Genomic DNA, 27,512 nt, shown 5'->3' on the forward strand with positions numbered 1-27,512 from the left:
ACAGCTCAACCTGGAGCTGGGCTGCCATGAGTCGCCGGTGACGGCGTAGGCTGCACTCCCTGTGGCAGTGGGTTGCCATGGGCTACCATATGTAGCAACATCCTCCACAACTAGATTGAAGAACAAAACGACAGCAACTTGTCTGTTCCCCTTCCCCCAATTCCCCAGCACTGTTCCCATCCCCCTAAAAATCTTTAAAAAAAAAAAAAAAGAGAAAGAAAACAGTCTCATTTACAGTTGCTTGAAGAACTATAAAATACTTAGGAATAAATTTAACCAAAGAAGCAAAAGACCTGTACTCAGAAAATTATAAGGCACTAAAGAGAAAAATTAAAGAATATACAAATAGATGGAAACACCTACCATGCTCATGGATAGGAAGAATTAATATAGTTAAAATGTTCATACTGCCTAAAGCAATATATAGATTCAATGCAATTCCTATCAAACTACCAAGCGCATTTTTCACAGAAATAGAAAATATAGTCCTAAAATTTATATGGAACCATAAAAGACCCCAAATAGCCACGGCAATCCTGAGAAATAAGAACAAAGTCGGGGGGTATTACACTAGCTGACATCAAATTATACTACAAACCTACAATAATCAAAACAGTATGATACTGGCATCAAAACAGGCACATAGATCAATGGAACAGAATATATGGTCAGTTAATCTATGACAACGGAAGCAAGAATTTACATTGGGGTAAAGACAGTCTATTTAATAAATGGTGCTGGGAAAATTGGATTAACACATGCAAAAAAATGAAACTGGACCACCTCTTTACGCCACATACAAGAACAAATTCAAAATGGATTAAAGACTTAAATGTAAGACCTGAAACCATAAAACTTCTAGAAGAAAACATAGGGAGTAAATTTGCAAACATTACCTTGAGCAATATTTTTACTGATATATCCCCTCGGGCAAGGGAAGTAAAAGAAAAAATAAACATATGGGATTACATCAAACTTAAATGTTTTTTCACAGCAAAGGAAACCATCAATAAAACAAAAAGGAAGCCTACTGAATGGGAGAAGATATTTGTCAACAATATATCTGATAAGGGGTTAATATCCAAAATTCATAAAACACTCATGCAACTCAGCACCAAAAAAAGCTAACAACCCAGTTAAAAAGTGGGCAGAGGATATGAAGAGACATTTCTCTAAAGAGGACATACAGGTGGCCAACAGGCATATGAAAAAATGTTCAACCTCACTAATCTTTAGAGAAATGCAAATAAAAACCACAATGAGATACCACTCACTCCAGTCAGAATGGCTATTATCAATAAATCATCAAACAGCAAGTGCTGGCGAGATTGTGGAGAAAAGGGAACCCTGGTGCACTGTTGGTGGGACTGCAGATTGGTGCAGCCATTATGGAAATAAGTATGGAGGTATCTCAAAACCTGGAAATGGAACCACCATATGACCCAGCAATTCCACTCCTAGGTATTTATCCAGAAAAGCCCAAGACACTAATTCAAAAAAATATATGCACCCCTATGTTTATTGCAGCGCTATTTACAATAGCCAAGACTTGGAAACAACTGAAATGTCCATCGGTAGATGACTGAATTAAGAAACTGTGGTACATTTATACAATGGAGTGTTACTCAGCTATAAAGAAGAATGAAATCTTACCATTTACAACGATATGGATGGACCTAGAGAACATTATTCTAAGTGAAATAAGTCAGTTGGAGAAAGACAAATACCACATGATCTCACTTATATGAGGAATCTAAAGAACTGAATAAATGAGCATTGTAAACAGAAATAGTCTCAGAGATATAGAGGAAGAACCGATGGTTGCTAGATGGGAGGGTGGTGGGGATGAGAGAGAAGGGGAAGGGACGAGACAACATAAGTTGGTGACTACAATATTGCCTCAGGGATAGAAAAGACAGTTGGGAGATATAACCAATAACGTAAATATTTTTTAGGGTGTCAGATGGACACATGTCTTGTTAGGGAGGTCACTTCATGGATGGGGTAGAGGCTTGATCACTGCACTGTCCACCTGAAGCTGATGTTGAATAATATTGTATGTCAACTATAATTTAATACATATATAGTCATGGGATGTGGAGTATAGTGTGGGGAGTGAAGTCAATGGAATTGTAATAGATATGTATATAAGGGGGGCGGTAGATCGGGGGGGCTGTCACTTTGTGAGGGGTGAAAAGTATAACTATTGCATTGTTTTGTACCCTGAAACTAATTAAAAAATAAATAATAATAAAAACCTATACAGTATGTATGTTTGTGTCCCACACAGAATATAGGGGATAAATGATAATTAAAGAAAGGTAAGGGTAAAGGTAGAAATTAACATGTTAGCCTTTCATTAGGAAGGAGTTACTCAGAAGTCTGGCATTTTTTGAAAGGCTCAGCAACATTATTTATGCTTCTATCCAGATAATGCTATGAGGTGACAAAGAACACCTTTTGAACTCCACATCTCTTCTTGTGGTGAGTTCTCCTGCATCCTAATTCTTTATTTCTCCTAAATTGCATCCCAGCAGTTGGTTAAAATGAAAAAGTAAATGTCTCCCAAGAGCAGAAAACACTTTTCTTTGTAAAAAATAAATTATGAGCACTAACTTCCCTTCATCATCCCCACTTTGTAAAAATGCATACTCGCTTGTCTCTTTCTTGCCTAACTGAGCTCTGAGTTTCTAAATCATGGGGACAGTGGTCTTTTAATCTAATCATACACACCTCCTAGAGATAATTTTATGAATAGGTTACTTATTAACTTATTTGTTCATTCATTCACTCAATCACATTTACGGAGCACCGACCGTGAACTCATATTATGCTTAGTTCTGGGGATGCATAGTCAATTAAGACATAGTTCTGACTTTTAAAAAGCTCTTAGAGTGAGAAAACTTCTTAGATCTAAATGCACCTTCTGGATGCACAGGGGAACTGTGCCTAAAGAAAAGGATATTGAACGACCATTTTATTTGCACATCATAATAGGCCACCTATACATTCGAGTAGGAGTGAGGTAAGTTACCCAGATGTCTTCAAAACAAGAGTGGCTGAGCTCATGAACGTCTACATTTGGAAGATTCACTGTGACAGGAAGGGGGACAGAGAGCATTTTCTTTGTATGAGAGGGACGTGTTCAGGTGGGTGTTATGTCCAGTTGGCCTGATTTTTGGACCTAGAGGTCAGAAAGATTATGCTAGTGGGTATATAGCCGCCATGTGTGTCTCCTCTGATCACAGCAAACTACTTACGTGGCACATTGCTCCTGAGCCCACAAGAGAAGAGCCTTTTTTGCAGACATCTTCCATCTTTCTTGAGCTTTGGAGTGTTTCTTGGCTGGACTTGAGGTAGAAGAGGACTCAACCACACTCGCATCGTCCAGGGAAGGTGGGTTGTAATCACAAGAAAGAGTGCGGGCAAGCTCCTCAATCTAAGGAAGACATAATATTAACATATACAGATTCATAAGCTAGCAACACTGAAGCAAACTCATGGTCTTCAGCCCAAACAAGACCTAAGAAGTATCATGTAACAGTGACAGTTTACTTGTGGTAAAATGAGCACTAGACAAATCCTTCATTAACAGCATCTGTCATCTGGGGCTAAACTTTAGTTTTCTTTCAGGGGACATGGGTCATTCTTTGCCTTCACTCATGCATGACATTCCACATTGAGGGCGAGCATCTATTCATGCCCTAAAGTGCTTACAGAGCGTTTTAACTGGCGCTCAACGTCTATCAATCTAAATTTAACTGAACTAAATTGAGCTCTTAGTCTAGAGTATCTTCAACTAAAATGTCTCTTTGATTATAAAACATTAAGAAACAAATCTACATACAGAAAAAAATAGTCAACACACATGGACAGATAAATCTGAGGAAGAAAATTTCCATTAATTATATGAGAAAAAACTCATTAGTCACCTAAGAATCTAAATATATATAGCAAGGGGCCGGCTGAGTGGCTCAGTTGGTTAAGAGCTCGCTCTCAAGAGTTTGAGCTCTGAGCAACAGTGGTTCGATTCCCAGCCTGAGCTGAGCAGCTGCTGAGCTGCCAACAGGTGGCAGGATGGCTTAGCTTAAAAAATAAATAAATAAATAAATAAATAAATAAATAAATAAATAAATAAATACAGCAAGAGGACGGTTTTTCATATATACCATAGGCAAAAATTTTTTAAGTTAACATCCAACGACGGTAAGAGTATGAGAAACTGGATATTCATATATTGCTGTAAACACAAAAATTGGTTCAGATTTTTTTTGGAGAGCAATGTAATAATAACTACAGAAAACTTCAAATGATAAATTCACAAACATAGAAGTATACTTCACTCAAAAATTGATAGATTCACACAACAACCAATAATGGTAGATGTGACCAACACAATTAACAAACTTGATCCCACTGGCATACTCCATTGTACTTAAAATGCAGAATCAACATTCTTTTCAAGTGTGTATAAAATCTTGACTAAACTTGACCATGTTGACTCATTAAGCAAGCCTCAGCAATTTTAAAGGACTGAAATCAATCAGATGGCATTCTCTGACCATACAAAAACTAAGCTAGAAATTAGTAATGAAGACATGACAAACAAAATTCCCAAATATTTGGAAATTGAGCAATTACAGGTTGAAAAAGTATGAATAGCATGACCCCATTTTAAGACATACATATATGAATACACATTTTTTTTTTTAGTTGAGCCACCCTGCCACCTATTGGCAGTTCAGTGGCTGCTCAACTTGGGTCGGGAATCGAACCGCTGTTGCTCAGAGCTCACATTCTTGAGCGAGCTCTTAACCACTCGGCCGGCCCTAATATACATATTAATTCTTGCTGCATATACCATGAGGCTTGCACACCCAGTTATTTAAAGTGGTTAACTATGAGTGATAGAATTACAGATGACTTCATTTTCTTTTATTACCTATACTGAAATTTTATATTATATTTCTAATACCCTAGAAAGTATGAAGAATATAATAAATGCCTAAGAATTATCAAATTTTAACATTTTATCACATTTGTTTCCTATTTTTTAAAAGAAACAAAACACAGATATAGTTTAAGCCTCTCTGTCTTTCCCTCTCCAATTCCATTTCCTTCCTTTCCCAGAGAGGAAAAAACACAATCCTAAATTTGCTTTTCATCATTCTCATGCATATTATTCTACTATAACTATAAATGGAGGTATCCAGACATGATATATAGTCTCATTTTATGTTTTAAATTTTGTATAAATTAGTTATATTATTTTCTAGTTTTTCTAACATAAGTATTTGTTGCCCATATCATTTCTAAAGTTATTTTTAAAGTCATTATGGAGCTATAGAACACGTAACTTTCTAGATAGCTGCAAAATACCTACACTAATTCAGAATCCCAGGCCTAAAAGAATATATTTATCAGTTACAAGTGTCATAAAGCCTGGACTATAACTGTCTTATTTGCTGTTATTTTCTTGGTGTCCTAGCACAAAAGCTAGCACATAGTAGGTGCTCAAAAACATTTGTGGAATGAAATGAATGTATGGGTCAGTCTTGGGACAAAATGGGACGTTGCAGGATGATTAGGCTGAACAAGGGTCCTCAAAAACAGGGAGCTGAGTGGGTTAGTTTTCAAGAATTTACTCCAGAGGCTTCCTACTCTCTTTCCTGCCAGAGTAAATAAATAACAAGCAAAACTTTACCATGGCAGGTTCTATTCAGGCTGGTGCTGATATCATAGATAATTCAGGATATCATAACTCAGCTTTCCATTTTCAATTGAAAATTAAAATAAGTGGCAAAGGTCAGCTACATATCTTCCACTTGTCAAGATTTCCAGAGTGTCCTATTTCTGGAAGAAGCTCAGGACTGAATCCAGACTCAAGTCACACTTACTACATTGCACTTGTTTCATACTGTGGTAATTAGAACAGAAATAATTTTCACATCATCGAACTACTTACATGAAAGTGCAGTATAATTGTCCAAATTAGGCCAAGAATAATGGATGGGTTTCCATCTACAATATCAGTAACATGAATATTGATTAGCTTGATCTGGAAAAAAAAAATGCAGGTTAAAAGGAGAAACTATTTCACAGTATTAATCTTGCCAATAAATTTTCAGGTGAAATTCATACTCACTGATCGGTGTTTTAGGAACGTCAGGGCATGTTCTATATTGATTCTACACTGGAATGTATTAGATCCTTTATCTCGAGGCTATAAAATTCAAGCAATATCTATTACTTAGAAATATGAATTGTTTTAAAAAGTCAACAAATTTCTTAATGTCATTTTAAGAGCTTACCAACTGTTGTCCCGAGAGCACTTCTAGCAGATCGAGGAGGACATGCCCCTTTTTAATGTCTGTGAATAGGTCTGATATAACCGAAGGAGGGGTGTGCTGCAAAGGGCACAAGAAAAATAATCTTAAACTTCGGTCCGAAAAAACAATACCTGTAAGAATCTCACAAATGTGTTTTGTGGTTTTGCAGAAGCTAAGATTTGGTTGTGATTTTTTTGTTACTTAACAGAATGATAGAGAACACACAAAGTTCATATCAAAACATAAGTAGTGAACTTAATTTATCTAATGGCAAATTTCCAGTAACACTCTTTTGGCTTTCACCGAGAGCTTAAAACCTGGGCACAGAATGGCATTCAAGGCATTCAGAATCAGCCAGTAGTAACCCTTTTGGGAAGCAGGTTACATTTCTGGAGTAACTCGTTTATGAATTTACCTTTATTTTAGAATTACGAGCATTGTGCTGCGATGGGCAGGCTGTCAGAAGAGGCTCATTCATTTTGCATCTAGGTTACTCCAGGCATTTGGCATCAGTGAGAGGAAGGGTGGCACAGTGATTAAGATCAAGGCCCCTAGGTCCAGACTGCCTGTGTTTGTATCCCAGCACTATCACTTACAAGCTGTGTGACCTTAGACAAGTCCCATAACTTCTCTGTACCTTAGCTTCCTTGTTCTCTAAACAGGAATAATTCTATCTATTTCGTAGGGCTGTTGTGAAATCATTGAAATGTAATGAGTAGTCAGTACAGACGGTCCCCAACTTAGGATGGCTCGACTTACAATTTTTCGACTTTAAAATGGTGTGAAAACGATACATATTCAGTAGAAACCGTACTTTTGAATTTTGATCTTTCCCTGGGCTAGTGATATGTGGTATGACACTCTCTTGTGATGCTAGACAGCGGCAGCTCCTAAGTCAGCCACACAACCATGAGGGTAAACAACCGATACCCTAAAGTATATTCATTGTGTTAGATGATTTTGCCCACCTGTGGGCTAATGTAGGTGTTCTGAGAATGTTTAAGGTAGGCTGGGCTAAGCTATGATGTTTGGTAGGTTAGGTGTCTTAAATGCATTTTCAACGTATGATATTTTGAACTTACAGTGGGTTTATTGGGATGTAGTAACATCATCGTAAGCCAAGGAGCATCTGTACATTTAAAGAACTTAGGACAGGGTTTAACACATAAACTCAATTTATATGAATCACCATTATTATTATTTACTTGATAAAAGATTTGTTGCTGCTTTAAATATTTTGATAGCACTGTCTCTCATATCTTTAATAAAAGGGCTCCTTTTTTTGTGTTGGAAAAGAATAACAAATATATGAAAACAAGATCAAGGTGACATTCACTACATTCTTTCAATCTTTTAAACGTCACCAGCACAATTCTTGGGACCCAAACTGAAGGTGCAGGACAAATAACTTAAATGAATTTATAGCTCAATTTGCTCTCACCTTTGCCAACTGTGAGTTTATCCAGCAGGTGAAGGTTTTCTTCTGAGTGTCTTCCTGTTCAGCTATTTAAAAAAGAGAATAGCAGTTATAGAACAAGAGGCCTCAGAAACCATTTAAACATATCAGTTTCAGAAGTCTGTCACTCCAGGTATATGTGTGTGTTTCACAATCTTACAAACCTCCTAGGTCTTAGTCTAAATTTCAGATGTGTTTAAGAGAGTTTTGGAAATAGCGTGTTGATACGAGATATTTTTTAAGGTCAGAGGTTAGCTGACAGGAGACAATGGTTTTTAATACTTTTGACTGACAAAAAAATTAAGTCCCTACATGGCCTTGACAATGGAATACAAGGAACCATAAGCAAAGGGAAGCGCTCCTAACCCAGGATTTGCAGTGTAAGCCAACGCTACGCAGTGTCTGAAGGTAAACCCCAGAACACCTGGAGACCTTTCAAATGGCTCATACTCGTAAAGTCGTGGCAGTTTAGTCTTGACATTTATCATGAGTATTTATCATGGAGAATATATTGCCACTAAATTAACTGTAAATGAGCTGCAATTAGAGCCAGAGAGACCTGCATTCCTGCCCGTTACCGAGTAGTGATACTGAGCAGTTTCCTCATGGAATAAGGTAGGAAGCACTCACCTCTAGAGATCATTAATGACTCATTTAATGTGAATGGACTCTGGCACATAGTGGACACATGAGAAATGCTAGCTCTTACTCTTATTAACCAGGAAAGAGTCAAGGGACAGATCTGAATGCTCAGAGTGTATCTTCTCTTCCTCCCCAGAGCAGGAGTGGACCCCACACCGACACCATGATTCCTCTGGCCTTCTGCACCCTCAGCTTCACCAGACATCTCAGCTCTGAGGTCAAGGGTTAGCCCTGCACACAAAGACTGACTTTCCACTTCCCCAGCTCTCCTCACCCTGCTGGACTGGGAGAAGGATAAGCCCAGACACCCACTCCTCTCTGCGCCTAATGCTCAGAGCCCTGTCACCGCCACCCACTTCGAGGTCACCAGGTCTTATCTCACTATGACTTTATCTCTGTTTATGTCCATGAACACACATACTGCACACACTCACGTGCACACACACACACACTGCACACATGCGTGCATATACACGCCAGACTCTGTGGTCCCCCTCAGTACCCTCACTCTAATTTTCCATAAGACGCTGCACATCTCCCAATTTTTCTCATCTCCCACCTCTTCTTATCTCCCAAAACCCTTCCACTGATGCTGAAATCCATATATACCATCATCATGATCCTCTGCGTGCTCACTGCCCTCTCTGGGTAGGCTTTGCCTTTCTGCTCTGATTGAAACCTGGGCCACCTGAGAACTGGGCTTTCCCTGCAGTGGTGATGGCGCTTTCTCTTACAGACCTTGGACCGCTGGTCCTTGCTCCTCACTGCTACTTCCAGATCCTTTTCTACTCTCCTTGTCCCTGAAATGCTCCGGCTTTGACTATCATGTCATCAGACTGTCCCCAATGTTACAGTCATCTACTTACTTCTGTCATTCCTCATCATTTCTCAAAGGTTTTAGTTCCTTCCCCACTGCCGTTCTCTCCAATACAACTGCTGTCTAATTCTTGGCAAATTCAACATACATACTGATGAACCTTCCAACCCCTTGGCCTCTTAGTTTCTTGAATTCTTCTTCTCCAATAGACTTGCCTTCTGCCCTGCCTCAACCACTCATTGTCACGGTCACACCCCAGGCCTTGTCGTTACTAATAACCACAACTCGTCATAATCTTGATTTCATGCATCCCCGTCTCTGAACATCTTACCTTTTCAGTTCACTCCCTCTAGGTGCTCCAACTCCAACAATCCTTGGAGACCATCGGCTACTTCAAGCCATTGGTTCTGCTGGCTTTATACAGTCCCTCACTCCCTTGATATCCTTCCTTCTATCCTTATCCAAATTTCATAATCCATTATGACAAACACTCCCTTGCACCTCTTATTTTGTTGTGAGTACGTGGCACCTCTTCACTACTCTCTGCTCACTCAGACCTACGCATATGTTGCTGAATGTAGCTGGAAGAAAATGGCTAACTGCTCTCACCATTATCCCCAGCTGGGCCCTTGGTGCTACCTGGCAGTCAGACTATAATGCCCGCTCCTACTCCCCTAAACAGCAATTTCATACCTTCTCCTTCTTTCTCAAACTTCCAACATGTCCTCTTCCACCCTTACCCTCAGCTGAGACCATGCTTCCCAGGACCCATAAGGAATCATTCACCCCTCATCTGATAACCTATCACAGTGCTCTGCCTCCAACCAGTGAGGAGGATGAACCGGCCTTGCTCAGATCTAAAACCAACCCCTTCACTCATTCATCAGATCCCATCCCTTTGAGCCACTCAAGGAGATTTTGCTCCTTTCTCTCCGGTATCACCCTCTTTTATTCCCTCTCTCCCAGACCATTCCCATCAGTATAGATCCATGCTATTAATTTGCCCATCTAAAAACAGTAACCCAAACAAACCTTCTTGGTCCCAGTTCCCTATCCGCCACTGCTTCATTTGTCTGCTGCCCACTGTGGTGAAACTCCTCAAACAGAGTTGACTGTGTTCACTGTCTCCAGGTCCAACCCTCCTCTTTTAACAGAACCTACACCAATCAGGCCCTCACCATCCCACTGAAACTGCTCTCTCACCAGAGTCACCAGGATCAAGGTCCTCAATGACTAATCACTAAAACCAATGGTCAATTCTCAGCCTTCATCATTCTGGAGCCATCAGCAGCCTCCAGTACAGACGATCACTCTCCCCCCCTTCTTCCAGGACCCTACATGCTCTGTCTTCCTCCTACCCCACAAGTTGGCTTCTCTCCGTCTCTCACACTGTATAGCAAATGCTTCGGGAAAATGCTCTTAGGTCCATCTTCAAAATATATTCAGGATATGAGCATTTCCCATCACCCCACTACAACCACCCTGGTCCCAGTCACCTCCACCTCCACCTGGATAACTGTAATAGATTCCTAACAGGTCTCCCTTCCGCCCTTGCCCTCTAACTACTGTTCTCACACAGCAGCCAGAGTGATACGGCTACAGTGTTGACTCAGATCAGGAAACCCCTTTACTGAAAACCCTGCAAGGCTTCTCACTTCACTCATATGTTGGCTACAAGTCCAAACACCACCTGCCCCCACTTGCTCATTCGACTCCAACGACTTTCACCTGCCTGTTTTTCTCAAACTCCCCAGACACATTCCCACCTTGGGGCTTTTGCACAGCTGTTCTTTCTTCCAGGGATGCTCTTTTACTACAGATGTCCCCATAAGCCTAACTCCTTCATTTCCTTCAAATCTTGGCTCAAATAGTACCTCATTCATATGATCAATCCTGACCATCTTATTTAAAACTGTAACACCCCCAACTCCAGCTCTGTTTTTTCTGCCGTAGTTATCGCTATTTCACATTCTATGTACGTTATATATACAGTGTGTTTATTATGAATGCCTTGCTCTTCTCCCAAGAGAATGTAAAGTAAGCGCCACACAAGCAGAGGTGGTTTGCCTGTGATATATTCCGGGTGCCATGAAGAGCCTGGCCCAGAGCAGGCTCTAAATAAACGCTTACTGAAAGAATAATAACTTTGCTAATTATTATTAGTATATTTTGTATACTATACTGAGGTCAAATCTACCTGTATGCATTTACATTCCTTTTTCTAAAAGTTGTCTGTTCTACCTTCTAATACAGTAAAACCTTGGATTGCGAGTAACTTGGTTTGCGAGTGTTCCACAAGATGAGCAAACATTTCTGATACATTTTAACGTGGTAAACGAGTGATGTCTTGCAATGTGAGTAGTTTGTTTCCAGAATGAATTATGCTCGCAAACCAAGGTATTACTGTACATTGTTTCCTTTGCCTCCTCCCATTCCCTCTTATTAATCTCTAACACAGTTGTAACAGACTGAAATAACTGGTATGACATATAATTTGAGTTCTCAAAATTTTTTTAAATTAATAAGACTTCAGGTTAAGAAATAGAAGAGAATCTGGGTAAGTGGAATTTTAGGGTATTTACAATTGTTTAGTAAGTGCTATGACAGATTAGAGACTAAAAATGCACTTTACACTTTGCCTCTTTGGAGCTTTTTCCTTATCTTTTTGAACCCATTTCATTTTGTTCTGTATTACCAATTTAAATTAGTTATAGCCCAGTGATTTGCACATTACAGGGTGCTCAGTAATTGCTAGCTGAACTGAATTCAGTTCTGACGAGCCAACTGGATAGCTCGGGCTTTCAAGAGTTATTTGTTTGATATAAATCTCATTTAACAAAAGAATTATAAAGGCCAAAATTTTGTCCTATCATTCAAAATGTTACTAAATCTTCTGGAATCTTTGAGATATGTGTTCATTGTTTTCTCCTCTACTATTAGTAGATGGACAAGACAATCATTTTTAAACATCTACTGATGCTTCCCAAAAAGTGTACTGAGGGCTAACTTTGTTCCTCAATAGAAAAGCTACACAACATGTTTTTATGATTTCAGGATCAAGTTACACGCATATAATACGCATTAATCAAGACCATGTATAAAAGCAGGGAGGGACCTACACATTAGTATAACATTAAAGCAGAAATTAAAAACCAAAACAAAACAAACAGCAACAGAAAACACCATAATGACTCTCATCCTATCCCTTAAGGGACTGAGAGAGATTTTTCTTACTAGGTGATTCAAATGTGAAAAAGAAACTAATCAGGGATCCTATCAGGTTCAGGAGATGGAGTCTGTACTAACTTTAAGGGAATTACAGGGGGTAAAAAAAAAAGGGGGGGAGGCACCTTTTTAAATAACCATGGAGGGGGTGAAATGATACAAAACAGTGCAAAAAGAGCATTATGTGCCTATGGAGTTTTCAGTATTCCACGTGCACCTGGAAACCTCAGTCGTTTTGAACTATTTCCAAGTAAAATGAGGAATCATTTCATTTCCAAGTGATGCTGGACAAAGGGGTCTTGGTGCTGAGCAAACTGAGTACTGTGAACTCTCCTAGGCTGAGAAAACAGGCAGCAAAACCAGGGCTCGAACTGGATTGTTCAGATTGGAGCACTTGACCTAATATGAGGTTAGACTGAGGAATGAGGAACACCCCTTGACAGGAACATAAATTTAACATGGTCAAAAACGTTCCAATGAAAACCTTAAGCTATCCCTGTCCTCACTGGATTAAAATCTAATAGAAACGAGGGTTAAACAATAAGAGGAGCAGTCAGTTCAAATCCCCACCCAGTGCTCTCCAGGTAGCAAAGGAACCAGTGCCCAAATGAAACTTTCAGGAACGGATGTACAAAGAAAACTTCGTGGCTTTTAACTAACTCATTGTCCAAACTTAGAGAACACCTCGTCATCCTGGAAATCAGAACCCTTCAAATTCAACAAGGACGCTTTGCTAATGGCAAACCAAAGATGTCCTCGATGCAATTAAACACCTTTGTGGTAGCTGAATTAAACGGTCTCATGTATGCCATTTCATTTATCCCCTGACACACTTCTCTCACATTTTCGCACTGGCTTATCCCTGAAAACCGTATTATTTCAATAGGAACCACAGCCAAATAGCTCACCCTATGGCAGGATAAGTAGCCTTTTGTTCTTTTCAAAGCCTGAGCCATTGGGGAAAAAAATAATTGAGAGCTGCATGCTTTAAAGCAACTTAATTTGAGTGGTTGAGTTTCTGGTGTTTTTTTTTTTTTAACTATTAGTTTTTTATTTAATTTCCAGGGTAACTTTCTAATAATAAAACTCTTCTCAAAATGGCATGTAGAGAATAGGACCTTTTAATCAGCAGGTGTTAAGGATAGAAAAATGCAAAAAAAAAAAAAAAGAGAGAGAAAGGAGAAAGAGAACAACAAACTCTATTACAATGATGAGTTTCTTGAAATATTAAGGAATACAGAATGAAGCATTCTCTATCCAGATTTTTAAGGCAAATAAGAAATACATATAATGTAGGAAAATGTAGTCAGTGAATTTTATTCAGGCCCATGTATCCTTGATTATCATTCTTAGAAAATAATCTGACTGAATTTGAGAAATGAGGCATAGAAAGAAAAGATTTTTCTCTAGGTATCATTACCATAAAAATAGATTTAATCCCTGAGTCTATTCTTATTCAATCTGCCTTTTGTGAGCTGGCAGCTCATATCCTTAGCTGGAAGGGAATTTACATGAAAACAAATTGAGTTAAGCACAATTAAAGAGTATGAATTTTAAGTTCATTATAAAGCTCATTATAAAACGACCCTGGCTACCGGGTCTTAGCAAGGTCCAACTTCACAGGAGTTCACCTAAAATGTTGACTCCAGCAGTTCTCCCAGGTGGTGAGAGTTCAAAAGCAGTCACCCCAGACGTGAGAATCACTAGTTGATGTTTTCGGTTAACATAGTACAATATTTGATTACGATGTGACTTCTCCAAGAATGCTCTCTGCTGCCCAAGATCCTGGAGGAAGCTTTGCAACCTCCTTCTATCCAGTAATTTCTCTTCTTCCCTTCCTATTATTGGCTTATTGATAACAGGCTTACTGCACACGTCCCCAGGTTCATTCCTTTGACCTTTCACTCCCCTCATTCAAATCTTTTGATCATTTCCTAATTCATTAATGAATAAATTATACATTCTTAGCCTAACATTCTAGGTCATTCAAAATTGGACTCCAATCTATCTTTTCCTGACTCATCTCCCACGACTTCTCTACTCATGTCCTATTTCTCTACCCAAACTAGAAGAGCTACAATTCCCATTAAGTTTCACTCTTTCCTGCACTGACACATTATATACCCTCTGGAATGGCCAATCTGCCTGTTTCCCTCGACATTTACAGAAACCCCAGCACCCAGCACAATGCACATGGTGGGCGTTCAATCAACGTTTGTTAAAATAAGACATATTCTGTTCAAATGCCCCCTAACCTAAAGTTTAAGGGGCCGGCCGAGTGGCTCAGTTGGTTAAGAGCTCACTCAAGAGTGCGAGCTCTCAGCAACAACGGTTCGAGTCTTGGCCCAAGTTGAGCTGTCAACAGGTGGCAGGATGGCTCAGCTAAAAAAAAAACAACAACAACCAAAAAAACCCCCTGAAGTTTAAGAGAAAAGATCTCTTCTGGCTCTGTCCTCCCACAATACTTTGTTGGATCTTTTCCTATTATTATTACTATTAGCAAGTAACACATAATCCTCATAAAACATTTTTTCGAACAGTAATAGAAATTGAGTTAATTTTAACCTTCCCCAAACTCCCCCCTTTTTCCTTCCCCAGAGACAACATTACTTGACAGTTTCTTGCTCATCCTTCTAGATTACGCATGCAAAGGACATAAATTCCAAAGGGCAAGGATTCGTTTTGATTGGTCACTGGGTCCCTAACTCTTAGAATAATACCTCACAACTTAATATTTGTCGAGTGAATGAATATACATAATACAGTTTCAATTTTTAAGTCGATAATTGAAAAAGCAGAGATTTAGGTATACTACTTAAAGCTAAAAAGCATCTGCTAAACTATAAGAATTTTTTTAAAAGGAGATTTTAACCTTCCAAATTACCAAAGGAAGAAAACTATATCTAGCCAGTTAATAGAACAAAGTAGATATACGTGTGCTGATGTGGATACATTAAGTGAAAACAAGCAAGTTGTAAAACAGTATGTTTATTGTTATCCTATCTGTGTTTTTATTAAAGGATAGCTATATGTATAACCCAACAGTGTGTTTCTACTCACAGTAATTACCACTTGCTGCCCATGTAGTATAGTCTCATACCTGCAGGTGGCTTCTCTCCTACTCACTGTCTGAACCTTAGAGTTAAACATTTATGCTTTTGTGTATCTGTTTCCCCTTAGCACAATGCCATGGAAAGACGAGGTACTCAGTAAATATTTGCTGGTTGGAAGACTTGGTAAATATTAAAAGTTTGGCAGAGCAAACAGACTTGCCATTATATGAGAAGATCCTGGCAACAGTTACTGCGCCTATGTCTTACTCTAATCCTTGTTTAAATAACTCCTGGGCAATTTCTTTCTGCTACTAATAAAATGTCTTGAACAAAAGAGGATGTACTAATGAGACCCTGTTGCCATTCCCTAAAACAATCCTGCCAACTCACTGTTAGCTGGGACAGACATGGTAAATTGAGACGGTAATGCAACACATTTTAGCCATGTGTTCCAACAGCCATCCCAAAGAATCATAATCAAGCTGTTATCCAATAGGAAGGGAACTAAAAATAGTAAGGCCACCTCTTCTATTGTTTCTCATGGAGATGATAAACAAAAATAAATGAAAAAAAATTAAGGGAATAAAAACACACAAGCACACATAATCAAACAAAAAGCTCAACGTATTTAAAGAGTAAACAGGAAAAGGCCTGTGGCTTAACTACAAAAGGGAGGGACTATCAACTAACAGAGAAAGTCGGGGGACAATTTACAACACATTCTCTTGCAACCGCCTGTAAGCAAACAAGAAAAATAAATACTGTAATACCAAGACTGGCATATTGTTTATTGAACGAGAAAAACGAGTTTAGAAGGGAAGCCCTAGCTAACATAACTTGTAAGCACAGTATGCAACCATGTCTCAACCTCCAAAGTCTTTTGCTTCATATATTTCCCCCCTAAAGAATCCATGTTGTCACAATGGAAAAAACAGCACTTGCCTGTCAAACTCTGAGTTCTAGCACTACAATCACACTCTACTGCCCTCTGTCTCCCCAAACCTGACCTCCCTTGTGTTTCCATCTCATGGATTTGACATCACCATCCTTTATCATCCCCAAGTACAGCCTACCACCAAATCCTGCCAAATTGGCCTCCACACAGTTCTCATATCCACTTCCTTCTCTGTCTCTTGGCTGCTCAGCTCTCCTGCCGAATCTAGGCCTGGACTGCTTCCGGGGCCAACCAGGCCTGCTCCACTCCCTTCAATTTATTCCCCACCTCAGTCGGCAAATCTGAACAGATTACCCTTTCCACCCTCTTATGGTTTCTCTCTGCTCTGAGGATCCAGAGCAAAATCCCTAACCACCTAGGAGGTCCTGCGTGTTCCACCCCAGGGCATCTCTGCAGCTTTAGGACACACCACCCTCCCAGTGCCCAGGATACCAGCCACTCCGTCCTCTTTCGGGGCCTTTCCAAGCTATGTTTCCTCCTGGCAACCCCGTCCCTTTACCTAGTTAACTTCTCCTTATGCTTAGGTCTCAGCTCAATTCTTGCATCCTGAAGGAAACCCAGGACACTCTGACTTTTGTTATTTGCTTTCAGAGGCCGATGGGTTTCCACCCCCTATTTAGCACTAGCCTCAACTTGCAATCATTGGGAAGGTTAAGAGCATTGGGTCAAGGGCCAGACTACCTGGGTTTGATCCTGTATCAGCCATTTATTAGCTGTGTCTCAGTCTTCTTATCTGTAAAATGGGGATAATAACTTCACGGGGCTGTCAGGAGGATTAAGTACTTATATTGACATAGATCAGAGGTCAATAAACTATAACCCAAGGGCCAAATTTGGTCTGCTGCCTGTTTTTGTAAATAAAGTTTAATTGGAATACAGACACGTTCATTTGTTTACATACTGTAGCTATAGCTACTTTCATTTAAAAAGGCAAAGTTGAGTGGCTGGGACAGAGACTATATAGACTTCAAAGACTAAAATATTTACTACCCGGCCCTTTAAAGAAAAAGTTTGCCAGTCCCAGGCATGAACTACGATGGGTCTACACAAACAAATACTAGCTACAACCTGGACGAGTCTTGAAAACATTATGCTAAGTGAAAGAAGCCAGTCATAAAATACGATACCTTACATGATTCCATTTGTATGAAATGTCCAGAATAGGCAAATCTATAGGGACAGAAAACAGACCAATGTTGCCGAGGGCTGGGGGGATGGGAGGTTTAAGAATGATAGCTAAAGGGCATGGCATTTCTTTTTGGGATGAGGAAAATGTTCTAAAATTAAATGTGGTGGTTGCACAACTCAGTAAATGTACTAAAAACTACTGAATTGCATGTACACTTTGAATGGGTGAGTTGTATGGTTTGTGAATTACTTCTCAAATTATATCTCAATAAAGCTGTCCCCCCCAAAAAATTAGCTAATACCCATGAGATTATTTGATTACCTCACTAGCCAATAGGCTCCATGAGAGCACGAGCCAAGTCTGACTTTGTTGCTCATATTGCCTGCAGCATCTACGACGGTGCATTTCATGTTGTACAAATTCAGAAAAATGTGTGCTGAATGAATGGTTAAACGGGTGGGGGAGGAGGAAGCAAGGTTTTGCTATTATTTTTCCCCAGTCAACGTAAAGGTTTAAGTGCTTAGTTGGCTGGGAAAACATATGACATACAACAAATGATATGTACTCGGGGCCTGAGCACATGGAATCCGGCAACTTCGTGTTGCCACATGAGTGGGCCACACCCTTGTGCAAACACCTGAGATTTTCACACTGAGGCTTTTGTTTCCAACCTCACGGGCCAACATAGCTCCTGGCTCTCTCAGTAAGCAAATCTTGTATTTCTGGCACATGAAAATGAGCTCACAATACAGATAAAATGCCTAGAATCTAAGGTACTATTTGTCTCTCCTCTTTCTCACCCTCTGCTGACTCATCTGAGTTGCTCAATAAATATCTGTGGAATGAATAAATTAAAGTAATTCCATTTCTTTTAACACATATTTCTTACTCCTTACTACCTTGTCTGAGAGTGCTTTTCTTTTGAAAATCAAGACTTGTGCAGCCTGAACACCTTCCACTGGGGCAGCAGTCCAAGCATCTCCGACTTCTGAGTGCAAGAGAACCAGCCCATACTACTGAAGAGAGCTAGCTGTGCTGTGATTACAAATCTAGGATTCCTACACTTTCGAATGCAGGGTTCTGGGTCTCAACTCCCAGAGATTCTGAAGCCGGGGGCTCACAGAGCTCACTTTGAGAAACGCCTCTCTAAAGTTCTGGGCCTGATTTACGTGGGTGACTTATACTTGAGACAACACACGGGAACAGGAAGGGCCTGGCACAAATAGCGATGAAATAATGGACTCTGAGATATTAACACAATGTAACTCAATATAAATTTATTGTAACATGTGGATATACTAGACACACTTGGAGGGGCTCAGAAGGATTGCTGAGACAAGCCCAGGAATAAGTGGGAACTCAAGGGTAAGGACCAATAACTCTTATTTCATTACAGCCTTTCAATGAAGTAGTCAGGTAAACATTTTATAAATGAGAAAGTTGTAGCTCCCAGGAGATGAATGAGTTTTATTGACTTGTGCAATAAGCATTTATAGGAAGTCTACTATGTCCCAGACAGCGAGTTCCAGATTTCACATCTGGGAGAAGAGAAATTCAAATCCAGATGTCTCTGATACCAAAATCCACGTTCTTTTTATTATAACTAAAAATCAGCTGAAATGTCAGGTCCATGGTCCCTCCAGCTACCATCCTATCTCTCTCCTCCCCTTCAAACCTAAACTTCTTGAAACAATGGTCTATACTAGCTATCTTCACTTCCTTACCTACCGTTCACGTCTCAACCCGCTAAAAGCTGGCTTGCACCCCAACCACTCCACTTAATTCTCAGCTGGGCTACCTATGATATTGCCATTGCTAAACCCCATGGATGCTTCTCAGCACTCACGGGATATCTTGAAACATCTGATACTGTTCACCACCCTGCACCGCCCCGTCTGCAGATTCCATGATACCACAATCACCTGGTCTTTCTACTTCTCTGGATACCCCTCCTTAGGCTTTGTTATGGGCTTGTTTTGTTTTTTTCTGTTTCTGTAATGTTCTGCTTAGGCCCTTCTTCTCTTTTACTACATATTTTCATCTACTCCAAGGGAACAAACTATCATTTATGTTAATGACTTCCAAATCTTTACCTTCAGCCCAGATGTCTGTTTCTCCGGAGCTTCATGTCCATATATCCACTTATCTCTTGGGTATCTCCACTTAGTTATTCCATAGACTGGACACTTTAAACTCAACATTTCCAGAACTGAGTCATCATCTCATCCCTAACCAAGTCCTACCCTGACCAAAGTTGTTCTCCTGCATTTTTTTCAGTGAATAGTTCTATCATCCGCTCATACGCCCAAGAATAAACCTGAGTTATCCTTGATACTTCCCTCTCCCTCACTTTGCCAGTCAATCTACAAGCCCTGAAAAAGCTAAAAATAAAATAAAATATTTTAAAAGTCCTGAAAACTGTACCTATTACACATCTCTCAATACCCATTTCTCTCCATTCCCACTGCCACCATTCTCTCTCCGCAGGACCACCGTAACAGACTTAAACTAGTCTTTCTTGCTGTCTTCACATTCACGCCCATAAGACCACACCCCATACAGCAGCCTGGGTGATTTCTAAAACCAGTTCTGCATAAGTCTGCTCAGAATCCTTCAATTGCTTCTCCTTGGTCTTAGGAAAAAATTCAAACCCCTGTATATTTACACGACCCTTTACAGCCTCAGCTCTTCATAGTCTCCTTCAAACTCTAATCCTGTCTCACTGACCATCCATTTCCTTGAAGGTGCCATGTTCGGCTTGTTCAGCTTCATCTTCTGGCTTTCATATGTGGTTACCACTACCTGGAGCACTCTTCCCATCTTCACCCTGCTCAGCTGCTAACATACTTTAAGGTCTAAGCTTAGAAATCACTTCCTCTGGGAAGCTTTCCCTGAGCCCCAAGTCTGGGTTAGGTACCCCTACTCTGTACGTCTCTAGCACCATGTCTTCTCCCTCCTGTAGCACATATCATGAAATACTGCACTGGTCTATGTACTCGTCTGTATCTCTGTAATCAGAACATACATTTCAGGACAGCATGGGCCACGTGCCATCCCATGTGTGCAGCACAGCGCCTGGCACACTACAGGTGTTCAGACACACTTACTGAATAGTGACTGAACAAAGAAGTGAATGGGGCTCTAAGAATCAATTAACCTATACTTAGAAAAAGCAGAACAAGTAATGGAGTAGTATCTCTTACCTTAAAAAATCCTACATATCCCTTCAGAAGGTACCTGATATCTCTGTTCCCCTTCATGGCAAAATTTCTTAAAAGCATTGATTGAGTCTGTGTCTCCAATTCCTCACCTCCCATTCTCTCCTCAACCCACTTGTCAGGCCTCCATCTCCAACACCTGAATGTGGCTAAGCGTGTCAGGGACACCAGCTAACTCAATGAGCCCAATCCAGTGGCCACTTCTCTATTCTACATGGTTGGCCAAACTACCTTCGTGAAATACTTTCATCAAGAGGTTTCTATGCCATCACACTCCCCTGGTTTTCCTTATTTGTCCTCAGCTACTCTACAGTGTCCTTTGCTTGCTCATTTTATGCTTGACCTCTAAACACTGAAAGACCCCAAAGGTCTGTCTGCTCTAGCTACACATTCCAGAGGTGATCTCAACCTGTTCATGACTTTAAATGTAAATATACCAGCCATGTGCTGCTGGCTCCCAAATGTATACCTCTCCCTAGAGCTCTGGATCCTTTCATCCAACTGTCTACCTGACATCTCCATTTGGATTATCAAATAAGCATCTCATATCAGTCATGGGAAAAAAGCAAAAACAGAAACTCCTTTTCCCCTCAAACTTATTCATCTACCAGTCTTCTTAATTGCATCAATTACTCAGTTGCTCAAGGCAAAAATTTAGAAATTATTTTTAATGTTTGCATATCCCCAGCATTCACAAATATCCTTTAAAAAAATCTTCGGTTCTTCATCCCATTGCTATCACACTGATCCAAACTGCCATGATATCTTACTTGGACTACATACAGCAAAAGCATTCTAACCGGTTTTCCTGCTTCCCGTCTTGCTCCCAGACAACTCCCTCACCACCCATCAGCCAGAGTGACCTTTGGAATACGAAAGCCAGATCCTGTTACTTCCCTAATTAAAACTTGCCAGGGTTTCCCATCCACACACCTTACCTTACAGTTGACAAATCCTTGCCCCATTCAGCCCGGCCTTGCCTGGCTCTCCAATACCAGCTCATGCCACCCGTCCACTACAATCCAGCCACCAGGCTTCCTTTGCTCCATAAATTCACCAAGTTTGCTTCTATCTTTGAGCTTTTCCTTGAGCTATTACCTCAGACTGGAATGCTCTTTTGTTCTTTGCAAGGCAGCTCCTTTGTGTTATTCAAAGGCTGCTTAAATGTCTCCTCCTCAGAGAGGCCATCTCTGCCCACCCCATCTAAAGACACCCAGGCACTATCACATAAACCTGTTTTTAATCCTCTGTGTAGCTTATCATGTGCTGAAAGTTTACTTGATAGTTTATTCTTTGTCTCTTTAACTTAAATGCAAGCACCGTGGCATATGAAGCTTGCTGGAGTTGTTTGCCTCAGTACTCTCAGAATCTAAAATAGTGCTTGATACGAGGTAGGCTCAGAAACACATGTTGCATGAATGAATCCATGAACAGATTTATCTGTACTCATAAAACACCCAAATTATGTGATGAAGTAGTGTGTGTTCACCTGTTTGTTAGAAACATTTTGTTTTGAAGATATCAAACCTCTTGGAAGTTCTGAGGAGAAAGCCTTCAGACTGAGGCAGGCAGAACTATTGGGTTGTCGGATTTTTTCTATGTTTTTTGTTGCAAAAATGCGTCATGACTTTTCCGACAACCCAATAGTTCCCACTGTTAATAATCCATAATCCTACCTAACTGAAGACAAGGCCAACAATTCCAATGTTCTGGAAAGAGCCTAACGCTTGCTCATATTTGACAAGGGCTTTTGTGTTCTGCACTTGAGCCAGCTGCCCTTCTTCTTGTAACACAGCGCTGCTACTGTGATTGGAAGTCCTCTGCGCTGTAAAGACTGAAAGACCAAGACATGACCCGTGAGAGCTGCTCCACCCCAGAGGTGGACAGTAAGAGGGTGCTGCTACTCTTCTGCCATTTTCTTCCTATGCTCATTCGGCATGCATCCCTGCACAGACCATCAAGGGCCAGGAGAGATATTCACCCAGAATCTCATGTCTCTCCTCCAATGACATACACGTTTAGAGCTTCAAATATTTCATCTCTTGGATAAATCAGTCATATCCGTTTATCCACCACTTTTAAACGACACAGAAATACATGGTGGTGGTAAACTTCAGTTCTCACATATACTGAGAACAACAAATGCAGTTACCTTTTACCAAAACTTCCCTGAATGTTGCAGAAAAACGGAGCCAGTCAGAGAAATTGTGGTCACCAGTGCTAAAATCAGACAAGGGAAGTGATCTCTGGAAGAGGCATGTTTATGAGGACCTTCAATTTTTAGGATGTAAAAATCACACACTAAGGGCTGGCCAAGTGGCGTGTTGGTTAAGAACTGGCTTGGGATGCCAGAGGGCCCCGGTTGGGATACCACATGAGGGCCAATGACGCTGCCCTCTACAGCTAAGATGCTGAACAATAGCTTGACCTGGAGCTGGGCTGCCGTAGGTTGCCGGCGACGGCATAGGCTGCAGCCCCTGCTGCAGTGGGTTGCCATGGGCTACCATGTGTAGCCAGCAGCCAGCGTGAGCGGCCGTCCAGAGGCCGGCGACTGATCTGCCTTGCCCGGGAAGAGCGCAATGATGGTGCCAACTTGGGCCAGTGAAGCAACGTCCTCCACAACTAGACTGAAGAGCAAAACAACAGCAACTTGTCTGTTCCCCTTCCTCTGATTCCCCAGTGCTGTTCCCCTCCCCCAATTCCCCAATAAAATCTAAAAAAAAAAAAATCACACACTAAACCCACCCAATGTTTATAAATGAATCTGTTATACTGACTTTTTACTTTCTCATTTTCAAGGGGAAATTATTTTGAGTTTTATTTTTCCTAATAAACTATTCAAACTCTGAATAATTAAACCCCCTCCCAACATACACACACACATATACTCAAAAGCTCAGAAAAATCTTGTATCTCCCATGGGGCTAATTAAAAAGGATTCTGATTTCTATAAGGAATGAATGAGATCTTTGTTAACCTACTTTAACAGGACTCTAAATGACCCTGGATTTATCTTGCCCTGGTTTTCAAAATGTAACTGACCCAGAATAAAGTAAGCTTATCTCCAAACTCCTGGCAAAAACAGAATCAAAATTCCCAGAAGCCAAAACTATACATACAACCTAAGAAAACATTTTTCTCCTGAAAAACACCACTGTTCCAAGAGCTCTTATTTTATTTTTTGTTTAACTGGAATATTTTTAAGATTATAAAACTTTACAATGTCAAGGCAAATAATCTTCCAGGAAAACACAGCAAAAGACATTGTCAGCTACTGTGATATCAGGAACTTTCTGGAAGCTTTTGTGTTCGGACAGTACAGTATGGATAGCCAGTGAAGAACTCTAACTTGATTATTTTCTCTGGGTGTAATAATCACCTAATTAGCCAGAAAAGACCCCAGAGATGATTTGCTTTGATTCATAATAACTGAGCCATTCTAACTTGGTTAGGAAAGGCAAAATACCGCTTGCTAGTACATGTCCTTTTCTTAATCTTCATACATCATTTCTATCAAAACTCCACACTGGGGACTTGCTGCAAAAGGGTAGAAATTCCACCCAGAAGCCTTTTATTAATCCTGTTCCTCTTTCTCAAACTTCACATTTTCATTCACTCACCATCCTAAGGTACAATAGAATTTCTCTCAGAAACATAATACCAAAGCATTACTGAGCCCCCCAACACATACAAACGCCTCACTGCCTTGTGTCAAAAGAAATCCGTGCTTTTATTCTACCTACCCACTCATTTATTCATTATACAGTTGTTTATTGAAAGCCTAAAATATGTCAGAAACTTCACTGGCAATAAAGATACAAGAGTATCCTATGCAGGGCACCCCCCACACACTTGGAGGAACTCAGGTCTGTTAAAGCAGGTGATGTCCTAAGGTAAGCAGAAACTCAGGGTTAAGGGACACATGACATGGGGTTCAGTAAGAAGACAACAAACTCCAGGATGCTGTCACCAAAATGTTTGATTTTTCACAATAAGAGGAATATATAACTCACCTTGCAGATAATATGTTATACATATTTTTATTTTTCACTTTCCTAAAACCGAAATATGAACAGCTATTCCAACAACATTTTCAATCATCTTTTGGTTGAATTGGTTATGCTAGATACCAAATCTGACCCTGTATAGTTAAGGATTTCAACTTGTTTCACATGAGTAATTACATTAGCATTCCAGGTCATTTTCTCACTTTCACGTGACATCAAAAGCACAGCTGGACTACATGCTTCTTAAAGGTGCTCAATCTATTTATCTTTGTACCCTTAACACCCAGCCCACGGCACATACTGAATAACTGAATAAAATTTAACATTAGAGCACACTGTTATGCTTGTAATCTAACCCACTGAACACAAATAATTCCTAATGTTACTAAAAATAATACATAAATTGAAAGCCTCCCTTCAGATGGATACTCATCAATAATGAATAAATTTAAATAGAGTAATAACCTAACCGCAGCGACTCACATTTCACTACTGAGCCCTACCAAGTAATGATATCTACCCAGAAGGCAGAGAGGGTTTTTTTTTAATCTTTTAAAATATGTCATCTAGACGATAACAGCACTAAATAAAACATATGAGCATTGTTTGAAATGTCACAGTAACTGGGCTGAACATGGCTTTATACAGGTTCATGCAGACAGTTAACCATTCAGCAGCATTTTGGCAAGACTGCGTGAAAGTTAACTCCTCGTGTGGTGGCCCAGGTAACAGAATACACACTCTTTCCTAGTTCTGTGTCTAATTAATGATAACATTCAGTACTCATGCTGCTTTTCTAAAGCATCGACCTACCTCGTTTTTGAAAACAGAATAACTTGCTTCTGTAATGTAAATTTATTGTGTCCTCTTATAGCCAAAAAATTATATTTACCTGTTCAAAAGAAATAACATCAGAAATATACAAAGTGTCCAAAAGAGTTGAAAATTGCCATAGCTGTCATTTAAAATATCACAAGATGAGTCTGCCAATCAGTGAATATCACTTATTATAAATATGACTTTCAAATGGTCCTCCATTTACTCTTTCTATGACATAGGAGGTTCTCATGAAAGAGTTTCTTTGTAAATAGTATCTTTTATCTACAACTTATTTTGCGCACATTGATATAAAATAATACTCAACAGCCTTATTATTTGAGGCTATTAAAATACTAAGCGAAAACAACACGAAATAAGAAGATAGTGATTTGGACATTATATGTGCTACCACTATTATCCCAAGCAGCTCAGCTTTTAAACCTTGGAGTCACTCTACTTATTATCCATATTCAGTAGTTGCAAAGTCCTATTGAGTCTTCTACCTTAATGTTCTTCATCTCTGTCCCATACTTTCATACTCACTGCTGTAACTAATCCAGGCAAACAGTGCCCAACATCCAGGTATGTGCAAGGCCTTCATGCTGGTTTCTCTACCTCCACTGTCTCGCCCCTTTCAAGTATTCCTATGCGCCAGAGCCAGACTAGTCTCCTTACCACACAACTCGGGCCTCTGACCATGTTCTATACTCCATTCTCAAGACCCAGTAACTGCCTAGTGCCTAAAAGCATAATCCCCAAACCTCATGGGTTTGAATTCTATCCCCTCACGGATCTTAATCTGAGAAATACTTCTGAAGCGATTCTTACTTTGGACTCACATTAAATTGAATGGCAAAGAAAGTCCCTTCCAACTTGAAAATTCTGTGATAGTTATCCATCTTGAACCATATCAATCCAATTCTTCAAAGAATTGTTCCCTGAACACATCTTTCCCACCTGAAGAGCTTGAGAGGAATGTTATTTCAGACAAAATATGCAGTTACTATTTTCTTAGGATAAAAGGAAAGGAAGCACCTATTATTTTGCCAGGAAATGAAAAGATTTAAAGAAATTCTATAATGGACACCTTGGTACAGCAAATAACTTTTAAAGACAGCCATTTATTCATCATTTTAATAGCTTGAACTTTCACATATCAAATTTATTTAAAATATGGACCACCCACAGTGGTACAAAACGCACTACATTCCATTTTTACATTAAGCTGCTCCAAGTCACAAATGCCATTTCTTTCCCCTCCCAACAGACCAACCTATTCTGTGCTATTCTCCTCACTAAACTAAGAGAATGTAAATATCTCCCTACCAAAAGGGCCCTCAATAATCCTTCATAAAGACATTTTTCCCAAAGATCACACAAAGGATGAGCAAAAAGAAAGATGAAGTCACTTGTTTATTGTATATTATAAATTTCAGCAAAGTACTTCCTGATTCCTTTGGCGTGATTCCTTGTAGGTCCTGCACACACAGGGTAGCTGTTTTCACAGCATATCAACAATGAATCACCACATTTCAATTCAGGCATTTTAATCTTTTCTTGGGCATATTATTCTGAGTCAGGTATGGCCATATTGTCTCAACTTAGGTAAGTTTTGGTTAAAATACAGTAGGCTCTGTAAGTTAAATAGGCCAAGGTTCTAAAATGAGGAAAGAAAACTTTCTTATGAGCAGTGATCCTGAGCTCTCACATTACATAAAATCTCTTTTCTCATATTACTGCAAGCGTCATTAAGCACATCTGAATTTTGTGAAATACAAGTCTGCTTACACAGTGTACAAAGCCAAATGCTTTTAAGGCAATCGTCAACACCTGCAGTTCAGCAGTAGCTAATGTACATAATA

General features: G+C 39.9%; 1 protein-coding gene across 1 annotated transcript in view; it reads right to left on the reverse strand.

Moving 5' to 3' along the window:
* SYNE2 (spectrin repeat containing nuclear envelope protein 2) overlaps positions 1-27,512 on the reverse strand; it is a 333,055-nt gene that overhangs the window by 246,419 nt on the left and 59,124 nt on the right. The window contains exons 3-7 of the mRNA XM_019632109.1: positions 7,771-7,832; positions 6,312-6,407; positions 6,146-6,223; positions 5,966-6,058; positions 3,261-3,439 (exon numbers count right to left, since the gene is read on the reverse strand). Coding sequence (XP_019487654.1) covers positions 3,261-3,439; positions 5,966-6,058; positions 6,146-6,223; positions 6,312-6,407; positions 7,771-7,832 — 508 coding nt within the window. The remainder of the gene's footprint in view (positions 1-3,260; positions 3,440-5,965; positions 6,059-6,145; positions 6,224-6,311; positions 6,408-7,770; positions 7,833-27,512) is intronic.

The sequence above is a fragment of the Hipposideros armiger genome, unplaced genomic scaffold (genome assembly GCF_001890085.2).
Source record: "Hipposideros armiger isolate ML-2016 unplaced genomic scaffold, ASM189008v1 scaffold_1074, whole genome shotgun sequence".
NCBI lineage: Eukaryota > Metazoa > Chordata > Mammalia > Chiroptera > Hipposideridae > Hipposideros > Hipposideros armiger.